Source organism: Pan troglodytes, chromosome 6, assembly GCF_028858775.2.
Source record: "Pan troglodytes isolate AG18354 chromosome 6, NHGRI_mPanTro3-v2.0_pri, whole genome shotgun sequence".
Classification (NCBI taxonomy): domain Eukaryota; kingdom Metazoa; phylum Chordata; class Mammalia; order Primates; family Hominidae; genus Pan; species Pan troglodytes.
The window spans coordinates 38,396,142-38,411,650 of NC_072404.2; the positions used below are offsets into that span (position 1 = coordinate 38,396,142).

General features: G+C 35.5%; 1 protein-coding gene across 12 annotated transcripts in view; it reads right to left on the minus strand.

Moving 5' to 3' along the window:
- LOC107966650 (protein C-mannosyl-transferase DPY19L1-like) overlaps window positions 1–15,509 on the minus strand; it is an 88,208-nt gene that overhangs the window by 51,110 nt on the left and 21,589 nt on the right. For all 12 annotated transcript variants that reach the window (XR_010158424.1, XR_010158425.1, XR_010158422.1 and 9 more), the window contains exons 3-5: window positions 7,485–7,576; window positions 3,514–3,613; window positions 315–392 (exon numbers count right to left, since the gene is read on the minus strand). Coding sequence is in view for 1 of the 12 variants with exons in the window: in XM_063814162.1 (XP_063670232.1) it covers window positions 315–392; window positions 3,514–3,613; window positions 7,485–7,576 (270 nt within the window). In the remaining 11 variants the exon portion in view is untranslated. The remainder of the gene's footprint in view (window positions 1–314; window positions 393–3,513; window positions 3,614–7,484; window positions 7,577–15,509) is intronic.

Here is a 15,509-nt window from a genome sequence, read left to right on the forward strand (position 1 = left end):
CATGTCACGCCCTTCTACTTCATTTTAACAGACAGCTCCTGGATAATATATCAGTCCCATGTTTCCGTTTCATAAATTATTTCTTTCACTGATAATGCATAAGTTGGGAACAACTTCAATCAGATAATATGACCCAAATTAAATTTTTGTGAGTAGTCTATCAAAACAAGGTCTGTTGATTATATCACAATGTTTGAACAACATTTGTTTTAGTTACGAAATTGTTACAACTAGTTTCAACCATGAACAAATCAAATATTAATCAGGAGTTTAAGGGCAAACTAAATGGAAAAGAACAATAAAAAAATTATTACCATGTGTATATAAATGATCTTCCATAATTTACATAGATAAATGTATCCAACAATGTACACTGCAAATAATGATGCAATCTGAAATTTAAAAAGAAATTAGAAGTAAAAAAGATGAAATGAATAGCTACAAGAATGAAGAATATATTTATTGTTGTTTCAACTGATTTATATCTACACACAGAGTGAGTTCTTTTGTTTTCCTTTTATCTGCCAATTTATTATTAAATATAGTCAATATATTAGTATAGAAAATATTGGTTGATTTTTCTCTCTGACACACAGCTCTCTCAATCATGTGAATTGTCTACTTTGTTGATTGTCCAAAACAATAATCATTTTAATTTCAGGTCAACCCTACTGTCAACACGTACAATTAAAAAGTGCCTTGTCCAATCAAAAAAGATGAAAATGTAATTATAACATGACAACTAATACATAATTGGGGAAGGTACATTTAACTGAAAAATAATTATGCAATGCATGTGTGCATAAAAATACGTTAATTTCTGCTTGCTAGTCACTCTTTACAAGTATCTCCATTAGCGTTCTTTCATTAATACAAATATTCAAGAGTTAGTTATAATCAAATTTATCAATTTCAAATTAAGAGTACTTTCGCTGCAAAGGTATTTTTAACTTTCTTTTCCATTTGGAAGAAAATTATATGTTATATATCAATAATTCTAAGAGTACTGGAATTAGATGAATTGATTAAATGATGATACAGTATCTCTTACATGGAGGTAATATGTCAGACAATGCCTCTACACCCTTCCTCATAGAGAAAGCAATTCAAATTAAATTCTTCCTGTCCTACTACAAAAGCATAGCATAAACAGACTGCAAAATAGCTGAATACTTAAACTATAACTTGTTTCATTCATCAAGTTTTCTTATCTCTAAAGCAATCTACAACAAATTTTTTCATTAGTGAGAAAAACAACTAAGTTTCCCTTTATTCAGAGTTACCCATGGAGAACACTGCATTTCTTAGGGTGCCTGATATGACATAACAACTGTGGGGAAGTGTGTGTTATTATTCAATGTAAGCCCCACAGGGAGACAAAATACCTCCCCTGACCCTCACCTCCACAAAAAAGCAGGCAGTCTCCACTATCAGGAAGCAATGAGAATGCTCCCTTTTCACCCCAAGGGCTAAGCAACACACAGTACATTTACAGGGTAGAATTTTCAAGAGAGAATCTCAGAGACAATTTTAAACCAGAAACTGATTGAAAATGTCATCAAACTAAGTTAGACAAAGGAGTCTACAAGACAAGATCAAAGTAAAAAGTAAGTACAAATAGAGCCTATTTTAAAAAATAATGATAAAACCAACTAACCTTACTGACACCTACTAAGTACCAGGTACTGTGTTAAGAATCATATACATTACTTCATCTGGTCCTATCCGCAACCCAATAAAGTAGGTTCTTTTATTATCTCTATTTCAGAAATGAGAAAACCTAAACTAAGAAAAGTTAACTACTTTATCCAAGTTAAGAGGCTACTGAATAGAATTAGGACTCAAATCCAAGTCTAACTTCATTTCTCAAGCAAGACGTTCTAAAAAATATTAAAAAGCGGCCAGGCGCGGTGGCTCACGCCTGTAATCCCAGCACGTTGGGAGGCTGAAGCTGGCAGATCACGAGATCAGGAGATCGAGACCATCCTAGCTAACAAGGTGAAACCCCATCTCTACTAAAAATACAAATAATTAGCCAGGCATGGTGGCACGCGTCTGTAGTCCCAGCCACTTGGGAGGCTGAGGCAGAAGAATCACTTGAACCTGAGAGGTGGGGGTTGCAGTGAGCCGAGACTGCGCCACTGCACTTAAGACTGGGCAACAGAGCAAGACTCCATCTCAGGAAAAAAAAAAAAAAAAAAAAGCAACTCTTCAACTGCTTTATACAAATATACCAGTACAATAAAAAAAAATAGGCAGGGGAAAAAAATGAGTATGTAACTCATTTTTTTTTTGAGAGTATGTAACCCTCTCTCAACAAACTATCTCCATTTACAGTGGGCATGAGTACATGGAAAGGCAATAGATAAATTTCCAGACTGGTAGAGAGAATTTTATAAGAGATGAACTGGTTAGCTATTTATCCTGTAATCCTATGTGTCTGTATTCTACATGCAAGAATGTACACAACTATTCATAAAAGAAACATTTTACGTAAGAGAAATACTATTGTTAACTTAAGAGAAATACTTGAAGTTATAGCACTAGTCCTCTTTTCAGCACTTAACGATACTGAATAACAAAGATAAGCATTCTTACAAATTTGAGTTCAATAAATGCATTATGTTAGGAAGTAAATAATTAACAATCATTTATAAATAATCCTACATATTTCTCTACCCTGAACTTTCTTTTGTTCAACATTCCTAAAAAATGTTTTAGAAAAACATTTTTCCTGTTCCTGTTTTAGAAAAACATTTTTCCTAGAAAATGCTTTAGAAAAACATTTTTCCTAGAAAATGCTTTAGAAAAACATTTTTCCTAGAAAATGCTTTAGAAAAACAGTTTTCCTAGAAAATGCTTTAGAAAAACAGTTTTCCTAGAAAATGCTTTAGAAAAACAGTTTTCCTAGAAAATGCTTTAGAAAAACAGTTTTCCTAGAAAATGCTTTAGAAAAACATTTTTCCTAGAAAATGCTTTAGAAAAACATTTTTCCTAGAAAATGCTTTAGAAAAACATTTTTCCTAGAAAATGCTTTAGAAAATCATTTTTCCTAGAAAATGCTTTAGAAAAACATTTTTCCTAGAAAATGCTTTAGAAAAACATTTTTCCTAGAAAATGCTTTAGAATAACATTTTTCCTAGAAAATGCTTTAGAAAAACATTTTTCCTAGAAAATGCTTTAGAAAAACATTTTTCCTAGAAAATGCTTTAGAAAAACAGTTTTCCTAGAAAATGCTTTAGAAAAAATTTTTCCTAGAAAATGCTTTAGAAAAACAGTTTTCCTAGAAAATGCTTTAGAAAAACATTTTTCCTAGAAAATGCTTTAGAAAAACATTTTTCCTAGAAAATGCTTTAGAAAATCATTTTTCCTAGAAAATGCTTTAGAAAAACATTTTTCCTAGAAAATGTTTTAGGACTTAGAATCATAGAACATCTCAGTTATAATTTTATGCAAATAAGTTCATAGTCAAACATGCTAAGCTTAAAACAGCTTAAAATATAATCACCTCACCTGAGTAAGAAGTACAAACTGAGCAAACTGCCAAGGAAGCATGAAAAATACATTGGAAATGCAGAGTGCAATCAAACCTCCTCTATAAAGTTTTGTAGCCCTTGAAAAGATAAAATAAGTGTTAGTAAGTTTAAACACGAAATAGTCTAGCATGGCTCCAAACTGCTGCAAATTAGAATCTCGAAATATATATGATCTGGTTATAACACAACCTAAACATAAAATGCACCAATGGGTTAGAAATTATACCTCCTGATACTCAATTACAACAATTTTCTTTGAAAGGTAAATACCCATTATTGCTAACAATAACACAGAGAGAAGGAGGGTGGCTGGGTCAGTATATCCATGAACATTTTTTTCAAATTATATTTTGGTGAATCCAAGACTGAATATTTTAAAATACTGATTCAACAGATTCATTAGTTAGAAAGGCAGAAGATGCCTATGAAAAGATGATAGCAGCATATTCTAAGTGCTAAGTATTATGCAGATAACTACTGCAAGAATGCAGAATAAGAGCTAAGCGGCTGAGATTTTATAAGCATGTGAGATAAAAAGTTGGGTCTGGCACAGGTAGGATAACACAGAAAAGTTAAGTGGAGGAGAAGATATGGGGGCCACTCTGAAGCAATCTTTAGAGATCTCATTTTGGTACTGACTTGTAATTTAGGAGATTTTTAGGAGGGTAAGATGATTTTATCCTCTAAATCTGCGAGCCAACGCAAAGCTCCCACACATGTCCATCTTCACAGAAGTGGAGTGTGCATGTTAATATACTGAGGTGATGAAGTGTAGGCAGCTCGGATACAGTAAAGACATCCTGGTTAGATAAACCTACCTGGAGCATAGAGCACCATTATGAAATGCCTTTCTTCACTTCCCCAAGTATCCCTTCTCCAAAGGACATACCTCTCTGCTATTTTAATCCAACAAAAGTACTTTTAAACTCCAGATAACCTTTTAATGAGTTATGAAATCAACTTATGGAATAAAATTCAGCATTTAAAAATGGAGATCAGCAGAGTGAAACAGAATATATATGACTATATCCTATTTACGAGGGGTTCTATTCTGTAAAACTTTTGTTTCAGTTGTGTGCATACATGTATGTGTATACTAAGCCACAGTGTAAAACATATTTCTTATTTCTTATAGATCATAGTCCAAAAGTTTGAAAGCCGCTGTCTAAAATAAAGTACTTCTCTACTGCTTTTGAATACTAAATATGATTTTCATTTTATGGGTAACAAGAGACATTAAGATTCCTGAGCAGAATTTAATACCAATCTGGCAGTTGGGTAAAGAATGCACAGGAATGAACAGAAAACAAAGAAAATCCAGTTGGTGATCAAAATAGCTCTGACCCAAGAAAACAGAATCAGAAACATAAATATTGCCAAGAATAATAAAAAAAGGCTAAGAACAATCAAGAAAAAGCTAAGCTGTGCTAGTATTAGGTGACTACATAAACTGAATTTCTAAAAATGCTCAAAATTCAAAACTGGACAAAACCAATTTGTTAAAATATACCACTAACCTTATTTATAAATGATTCCTAGCATTAAGGAATAGTCTCTTTTCCGGTTTTATAACAGTATCCTCAGCACTGCAGCCTGCATCAACACTGCTCAGCTTCTTCTTGGCTCCCCCAAGCCATCACCACCCACCACCTCCCTCTAATGTCATAATATGTCAACTACAGGTAGAACTCAAGAACTAAAGGAAATCGCTGCTCTTCCAAAGGAGGCAATGGCAGTAATAAGGATGAAATATCAGAAGATGAAGATGGCCAATAGAGAGAAGGTTACTATCCTTCAGAAAAAAGACAAGATGTCTGCCAAAGCTTCAAGAAAGGAAGTTTAGCAGGTTTTCCCTCCAAAAAAGACTGCAGTGTCCAAGAAAGCAAAATGAAAGCCCACACTTCCAAGCAACCAGTCATAGCCACAGCAGGCAAGCAGGGAGCCATGACGACTAAGGGGCATAACCAGGAAAGCCATCGCAATCAGAACTGATAAGCTGCCGATGAAGATGGCGAGGAAGATCAAGACGAGATGGATCTGAACCAGGAGTGGTGAAAGCAACAGCTGATTCAGCTTCAGATGGCCAGGAATATGAGAAAGGAAATGTCAACTAGAATATGAACAGAGACAATGAAAAAGGCTCTAAAGAAAAGAAAGTTCTCTAAAACTTTTCAGCAAAAAGTAAAGACAGGTATGAAGAGGTGGGTAAGTCTGAAAATGACAATGATAAGAGGCTAAAGAAGACATTAAAAGCTTCCCACAGAAGCACCTGGAGCCAAAAACAGAGAAGGACCCAATAGAAGGCAGCCCTTGAAGGCAGGAAACAGCAACTGGAGAGGCCCCATCCTGGTAGGCAGAATAATGGCCTCCAAAAACATGTGTCCTAATCCCTGGAACCTGTGAACATGTCATGTCACTTTTATGTACCACCACAGGATACATAAAAGTGGAAGAGAGGCTGAAGAGAAGGTTGGAGTGAACTGACAAAGAAGGACCCAATCCAGCATTGCTGGTTTTGAAGATGAAGAAGCCACAAGCCAAGAAATGCAGGCAGTCTCCCAAGAAATGAAGGCAGCCTCCCAAGAAATGCAGGCAGCCTCTAAAAGCTAGAAAAGGCAAGAAAATTGATTCTCTCCCCTCCCACTCTGTGCCTTCAGGAAGAGTGTAGTACCTCCAATACCTTGATTTTAAAACTAAGGAGCTAGAAAACTTCAAGGTAGTAGATCCCAGTTTGTGGTGACTGGTACACAGCAACAGGAAACTAACACTACCTTCTATGGTACAGATGGACTAAAAGAAGCAGCACTCAGTCCCCGGAGCAGCATCCCCATGCCCACTTAGGGACAGATCGGATCAGTGAGTGAAAGAAGAATCAAAGGTTTGCCTTCGCTGGATTTAAGACAGGAGCAGAGGTAGAAAAGCAGGAAGGAACTAGAGACTGATGGGCAGTCTGCTGTCTGCACTATACTGGAGAAAAAAGCCACGGTCAAGAATGTGAATGTGGAAAAACAGCATCTGTAGTGGTGAATCAAAGACTCCTACAGCACAACACTTCTTACAGAGATGTTTGAGAAGGGACCGTTGCTCAAGGTGCCTCGGAACCAACAGGGCAGAGCTAAAGGTTATGAATTCATAGAGGTTCACCTTATTTGAAGGTGCTAAAGAAGCTTTAAACCCTATAAAAGAGGAGTTTAAGGGACAGCAATAAAGCTGGAGCTACACCGACTTTAAAAAGCTAATGCAAAAACATTACCCATCCCATGTTCTATGAAGGGTCTGTCTAAAGACACTACTACATAGGAGACTAAAAGCCATATGACGGTTCTATACTTGCTGTAACAATCAGAGGGAAATAGATTGCCCAAAGGGTTTGGCATAACAGACTTCATCAAAGTTCTTCCAAATTCGGAGGATCACTGAAAAGAGTTATCAGTCTGAGTCATCTTCAGATTTTTATCATGCTTTGTTCCATTTTTCCACAGCCCCCATTTTGTTTCATTTTTACCCTCTGGAGCAAGGCAGCTATATTCAATATTTGTCAGCAGAAAGGGAGAGAAGTGTGAATTCTGTGAATTACACTTTGCCCCAAAGGATTGTATCTTACAGGATACACTATAGCATAACCAGCCTTCACCTTCTTTCTACTCATTTTCAGGAAGTTATAGTGGTAACAGAAGAAGACTTGAGAAAGTGGAAATGACAGAAGTGAAAGCAATTTGTTCCTTCTCAAGCAGTCACTGTGGACCACCAAGAAAAAGGAAGAGGAACAGAAGGCTGATGGAGGAAATGTTTTTGGTACTATTTTTAAGTTATACTCTTAAAATATTTTTACTAATAATGGCATCATACTGGTAAATTATTTTATTATGTTGACTTTATTATGGAAGCTTAAGAAATTCTAGTTTAAATTATTTAATGCCAAAAGAAATAAGGTTAAGTCAAAGTTACCTGAGAATATGAGTCACAAGCAACATTTGAAGAACAAGAAATGGATATGAGAAGCTTTTGCGGAGAGGTGGTGTCCACATTACACAGGTACACTGAAAAAAAAATCTGTAGTATAGTATACTTGCTAAATTTACTAAGACAGACATTCCAAGTAAAAATTGCTATTTATAAATAAAATTATTTTTAACAAATAATTTAAATGGTATGTTGTAAAACAAACTACTGGACTTTATCCCATAAACAGCAAAACTAGCATGTGAGAAATATTACTGACAGAGACACATGTGGCTTAAGATCATGTAAAGCATTAATATTATGAATTGTCAACAAGAAAATACCAAAAAAGATGCAACTACATCTTAAAAGGAAAGGGAGGAAAGTACCAGCAAAAAAAAGTTCTGTCAAATTTCAGAATATTTTGAGTTGATTATTTATCTATTGTTTGTCTTCTTTCCCATGAATTTCAGCAAAACTATCCATAACCAGCACTTGAGAATTCTTGTAGTCATCAATTTTAGTATTTTCATTCACAGTGCTGCTACAAAGGAATATTCCATTTTTGGTTTTACTTCTTTGCCTAAGCTACCCTGGGTGGCAAAATATTTAAAAGTAGGCGGTGGAATCAAATTAAGTAATGAAAGTCCTAAAATTGTGAAGTATAAACCTTTCTGAAAAGCTCACTTTGGACATAATTAAGCAATGTACTATCGCAGTTGTAATAATGTCATTTTTCTGTATATATAATAAATACATTAGTAAGTTCATCCTTCCATCGACAGAAAACCGCATAGAATTAAATGCAAGCAATCTGATATTATTAAGTCACACTAAAATAAATTATGTCTTTCAGTGCAAGCAGGGGTACCTAAAAGACTCCACAGAATGACAAAGACCATGTCAGAAATAAGTGTTTCCTATATTTTAGCTCTACCTCAGACGACTGAATATTTCTAGTACTGCTATAGAAAGACTGAGTCAATTTACTCCTCTTTTCTACCGAGCCCACCATCCTCTATGAAACTGACATACATATCTATTTATGAATGAACTACTCATACAAGGGAATGCTGAAAAGATCTGATGGATACTCTTGTTACTGAATATTACTGAATGTCTGTTGATAATGTATACTGTTGTTACCAGAATGCAATTTTTAAAAGCTGTTAGTTTATTAGATTAACTGGAGAGTTCAGTAGGATTGACAGTAAGATACATGGGCAAACCACGTTTCATTGCCCTTTACTATGCTTCACAGATAAGGTCTGTCACAAACTGAAGGTTTGTGGCAACCCTGCATCAAGCAAGTCTATCAGTGCCATTTTTCCAATAGCATGTGGTCACTTCATGTCTCTGTGTCACGTTTTGGTGATTTTCATGATATTTCAACCTTTTCTTTTTTTTTTCTTTTTGAGACAGAGTCTCGCTCTGTCACCTAGGCTGGAGTGCAGTGGCACGATCTCGGCTCACTGCAAGCTCTGCCTCCCAGGTTCACGCCATTCTCCTGCCTCAGCCTCCTGAGTAGCTGGGGCTACAGGTGCCTGCCCCACGCCCGGCTAATTTTTTTTTTTTTGTATATATTTTTTAGTAGAGACAGGGTTTCACTGTGTTAGCCAGGATGATCTTGATCTCCTGACCTCGTGATCCGCCCGCCTCAGCCTCTCAAAGTGCCGGGATTACAAGCGTGAGCCACTGTGCCTGGCCTATTTCAACCTTTTTCATTATTACTATATCAGCTATGGTGATCTGTGATCAGTATTCTCTGATATTACTATTGTAATTGCTTTAGGTGCCTTGAACCATGACCAATAAGATGGCAAACTTAATGGATAAATGTGTGTGTTCTAACTGCTCCACCGATCAGCCACTCTCCCATCTCTCTCCCTCCCATCAGGCCTCCAAATTCCCTGAGACACAACAATATTAAAATTAGGAAAATTAATAAGCTTACAAGGGCCTCTAAGTGTTCAATTAATAGAAAGAGTTGTTTATCTCTCACTTTAAGTCAAAGGCTAGAAATGATTAAACTTAGTGAAGAAGGCATGTCAAAAGCTGAGAGAGGCCAAAAGCTAGGCCTCTTATGCCTAACAGTCAGAAATGCAAAAGAAAAATTATTGAAGGAAATTAAAAGTGAAACAACCTTATTGCTGATATGCAGACAGTTTTAATATTCTGGATGGAAGATCAAACCAGCCACATTTCCTTAAGTCAAAGCCTAATCCAGAACAAAATCCTAACTCTCTTCAATTCTACGAAGGCTGAGAGAGGTAAGGAAGTTGCAGAAAAGTTTGAACTAGCAAAGGTTGGTTCATGAGGTTTAAGGAAAGAAGCCATCTCCGTAAGATAAAAGTACAAGGTAAAACAGCAATGCTGATGTAGAAGTTGCAAGTTATCCAGAAGATCTAGCTAACATAACTGAGGCAGGTGGCTGCACTAAACAACAGATTTTCAGTGCAGATGAAAAAGCCTTCTACTGGAAGAAGATGTCATGTAGGACTTTCCCAGTTAGAGAGAAGTCAATGGCTGGCTTCAAAACATCAAAGGACAGGCTGACTCTCTTGTTAGGACCTAATGCAACCAATGACTAACGTGAAGCCAATATTCATTGACCATCCTAAAAATCCTAGGACCCTTAAGAATTACACTAAATCTACTCTGCACATGATCTACAAATGGAGCAACAAAGCCTAGGTAAGAGCACATCTGTTTTAGCATGATTGACTGGATATTTTAAGCCCATTCTTGAGACCTACTGCTCAGAAAAAAAGATTCATTTCAAAATATTATTGCTCATTGACAGTGCACTTGGTTACACAAGTGCTCGGGTGGAGACGGATGAGGTGATTAATGTTGCCTTCATGCCTGCTAACACAGCATCTATTCTGCAGCCCATGAAGCAAGGAGTCATTTCAACTTTCAAGTCTTATTATTTAAGAGATATCTTTCATAAGGCTCTAGCTGCCATAGTGATTCCTCTGATGAGTCTGGACAAATGAAATTTAAATCTTCTGGAATGGATTAACTATTTCAGATACCATTAAAATCATTCTGATTCATGAGAGGAGGTCAAAATGTCATCATTAATAGGACTTTGGAAGAAGTTTATTTCAACCCTCATGGGAGACTTAGATGGGCTCAAGACTTCCGTGGAGGAAGTAACTGCAGATGTGATGGAAATGGCAAGATAACTAGAAATGGAGACTGAAGATGTGACTGAACTGCTGTAATCTCATGATAAAACTTAAAGGATAAGGAGTTGCTTCTTAAATGAGCAAAGGGAGTGGTTTCTTGAAATGGGATCTACTACTGGTGAAGATACTGTAAACATTGTTGAAATGACAACAAAGGATTTAGAACATGACATAAACTTAGTTGCTAAAGCAGTGGCAGGATTTGAGAGGACTGATTCCAATTTTGAAAGCTCTACTGTGGGTAAAATGCTATCAAACAGCATCACATGCTACAGGGGAATCTTTCATGAAAGAAGAAATCAATCGATGCAGCAAATTTCATCGTTACCTTAAGAAATTGCCACAGCTATCCCAATCTTCAGCAACCCCTCTGTCAGCAGTTGTCAACATCAAGGCAAGACCCTCCATCTGAACAACTTGCTGAAGGTTCAGATGATCATTGGCAGTTTGTTTGTTTGTTTATTTTGAGACGGAGTTTCATTCTGCCGCCCAGGCTGGAGTGCAGCTGTGCAATTTCAGCTCACTGCAGCCTCTGCCTCCTGGGTTCAAGCGATTCTCCTGCCTCAACCTCCCAAGTAGCTAGGACTATAGGCACCCGCCACCACACTTGGCTAATTTTTTTTGTATTTTTAATAGAGAAAGCGTTTCACCATGTTGACCAGGCTGGTCTCAAACTCCTGACCTCAGGCGATCCGCCTGCCTCAGCCTCCCAAAATGCTGGGATTAGCAACTTATTTTTAAATTAAGGTATGTACATTGTTTTTTAGACATAATGCTATTTCACACTTAATAGACTATAGTACAGTGTAAACATAACTTTGATATGCACTGGAAAACCAAAAAATTTGTTATGACTTGATTTATTATGATATTCACTTTACAATATCTCTGAAGTATGCCTGTATGATCAAAATTTGCAAAGTCATCAGTCTCTGTACAAAAACAAGTATTCAAACAAGCAAGTATTCAAACTATGCAATGTACAATTTGAGAATTTTCTTCATACGGACGGTTCCCCCGCATTTGTCACCCACATTCAATGACGTTATCATTCCTCCGAAATTCGTTGCATTTAATAGCTGAAGTCACTCAGTTCAACAAAACTGAATTACATCCTCTGAAAGTAGGGACAAGAAAACCCAATTACAGGACTGTAATGAAGGGCAAGGTCTTCTCCCTCCAAAGTTCTGAGTACATGAATTCAAATGTCCATGAAAGTGCTTTCTATTGTTTCTCCAATAACACAATGTGTTTTACTAGATCTGGTACAAACATAATTGCCATTCCAGATAATCTCATATAATCTGAAAACAGTGAAGAGATTTGGTTTAGTCATGCCTTACGTTTCAACAAATAAATATTTTTTCTTTATCTCTAATTTTAAATGTAAAATAAAAAGTGTGACAGTTTAAAATGCCAATGCTTTTTAAAGGCATTATTTTGAAATTTGAGAATTAAAGGAAATATACATGTGAACTGCTTCAAAAAAGGGTTATACAAATGTATGTTGTCTCTAAGTACAAGAAATCCATTTATTGTGAAAATAAATTCAATAAAAATCTCATGTTTCAAACTGCTAACATCTAGTATATAATTTTTATCACACATTTCATAACACTGATTATATTGCAACATAATACTGTGTAGATATTAACAAGAGGCTTTTCTTTTCTGCTTAATAATTTTTAATCATTCACTCAAGAATCAATAACTAAGGAATCTCAAAAATAGCTTAATTTTCCAATCTCTACTTTCAAACTATTAACTTATAATATTGGAAATACAGCATGATCTAATTGATTTATCTTCATAACTTCAAAATAAATAGAACAACTGACTAGTGAGTTATAAATTGTGGTTAATAATAGTATCAAACAGATCATGTTTAAGATTTATTCCAAGAGTTTTTACTAGAGTTGCTATTTGCTGGATCAATCCTAACTTGTTACTATAATGTTTAGGTTTAAAACAAATTACCCACCTCTGACTGCTGCTTTTCTATATTGATTACACTATTGCTCCATATTGCTTAATATTAACTATAATAAGGCTTTAAACACTATATTTATGAGTGCTTCCTTAAAAGACTGCTGGCACCATGAAGGTTATGCTACCTCTCTTCAGAGAATGTTACAGGTGTTAAGAATCCTGCTATCCACATAGTAACCATAAGAATGCTAGGTTTAAGAGACATGGCTTGAATATCTCCTGCTTGATGCTACTTAGGGCAGTCCCATTATTTAGGAAGACCCTTAGTTTGGAGTAGGCTTTGTGCATCTCAGGGCACTGTATCTTGATAACAGGTAAGCCTGGTTGCTTTCTTGGAGTTTTGGTCTATTTTTGTACCATACACAGGTTGAGTATTTCTCATCCAAAATGCTGGGACTAGAAGTGTTTTAGATTTCAGAGTTTTTCAAATTTTGGAATATTTGCATTTTACTTACTAACTGAGCATCTCTAGTCCAAAAAACCAAAATCTGAAATGCTTCAGTGAGAATTTCCTTTGAGAGTCACGTTGGCGTTCAAAAAGTTTTGGACTTTTCAAGTATTTCAGACTTCAGATTTTCAGATTACAGATGCACAGCCTGTACTGATAAGCTGCTCAATTAACCAGTTACATATTTCAATCTGAACTTATAATACAATTTTGGCTCACACAGGGTTTAATGTGTCAGTGATACGTAAATGCTATTTTAAACTTTACTATCTTTATAAAGAATTTCAGCTGGTTGTATGACAGAAAACATTGATCTTTTTGTCTCTGAAAATCTAAGATATCAGTATATCCTATCCTAAATTTACAAAAAACCTCTGTGAAAGCAGTCAACTTTGTTGAAAAAGCGGTGAGTACACCTACATGTTTCCATCCATTGTTGCAATGACTCGAACTTGACCATTGCTTATTCATCTAAAATAGAAAATATATCTGGCAAGATGTTATCAGTATCAACTCTACCACCTTTATCATGTGGTTATAAACTACACTGCTCAAGGTTATCAACATAACCAAAATTCTGACTACAAAATGAAAGCATTAGCCAAGATATAAAGGCAATATAAATAGAAACAGAAACAAATGATTCAAATTGCACTATCAAAATGATAATACAATGTGGAGAAATAAAAACAATTCAGGTTGCTTCTAAATTGTTTAACTTTTATATTCTGACTATACCTCCTTAGTAGAATATACTATTAGGAGAAAAATAAGTAGAGAAATACTGAACCATACTTTGTAGGATTGTTATTGGTAATGACATTAGTGTAGTAACTCTGAAACTATTTTGTGTGTATTACAGAATAATTTGTTTCTGGAACCTTTTTGTGTTTGAAAGGAAGTGTTTGTCTGAACACAATGAGATATATCAAAAGGGCAGAAAATAGTGCCAAAATCATAAAATATCTAGAGATTAATAAAATATGTGCAAAACATAAAACATTGCTAAGAGAAATTAAAGGAGACGAATATAAATCTATGTTTATGGATTGGAAGATTTAGTATGTTCAGCAATGTCCATTCTAAATTAACCTAGAGATCTAATACACAACCAGCAGGTTGTGTATGTGTTGAAAGAGAGGGGAGTAGTGACAAGCTGATTCTAAAATTTATATGGAAACACAAAGGACCTGGAACAGCTATGGCAATATTGACGAAAAACAAGGTTAGAGATCTTCATTATCAGATATCGAACTTATAAACTACAATATTTAAGGCAGTGTGGTACTGGCTTGAAGATAAACGGACAAATAGAACATAATGGAGAGTGTAGAAATAAATCCAAAAATATATAGTCACTTTATTTATGACACAAGGCCCACTACAATTCAGCGGGGAAAGAATTTTCTTTTTAACAAGTGGTACTAGGTTAACTGGACATCCTATTTGGGGTGGGGTAGGGGAGGAAGAAATCTGGAACTTATTTCATACTGTATACAAGATTCTAGACAGATTACAAACCAAAATGTGAAAGCTACACCAAGATTTTCCCTTATATTTTCTTCAAGCTTCTAAAAGAAAATACGAGAAAATCTTTATGACCTACAGTAGGCAAAGACTTTTTAATCAGACACAAAAAAGACTAAACATAAGAGATTGCTAAATGGAACTTCATGAAAATTAAGAACTTCATCAAAAAACCTCAAAAAGATCTGTGTACAAAAAGATAATCACAAAATCCAAAAAGATGAAAAGGCAGGTCCTAAGTGGTGAGAAGGTACTTGTAGAACATATATTCTACAAACAACTCCATGGAATTGACAAAGAGCTCCCATATATGAATAAAATAGCCCAAATATTTGTTAATGGGTGAAGACTCAGATAGGTATTAAAGAAAAGAGAATATCTAAATCAGATAAGCCATATTAAGAGGTACTCAATATCATTACTCATCAGGAAAATGCAAACTAAACCCATAATAAGGTACCATTTCACTCATCAGAATGACTATAATTAAGAGGACTGCCAATGCCAAGCACTGACAAGGATATACTGATAGAAGAAACTGGAATTCTCATACATTGCCAATGGGAGTGAACACTGGTACAAGCACTTTGGAAAACAATGTGGATATATATCACAGACATATGTTGAGAGAAAGACATCGGACATAAGAAAATATGATTCCACTATATGAAACCACCAAATAGGCAAAACTAATCAATAGTGATAGAGATAGAAGAGTGGCTACCTCTTTTGAAGGATGGAGAAGGATACAGATTGGACAGGAACAGAGGTGAGCCTGCTTGGGAGCTGGAAATAGTCTATACATTGATCTAGTTCCTGGATACAAGACTGTATACATATGTAAAGATCCACTGAACAGTTAAAATATGCAAA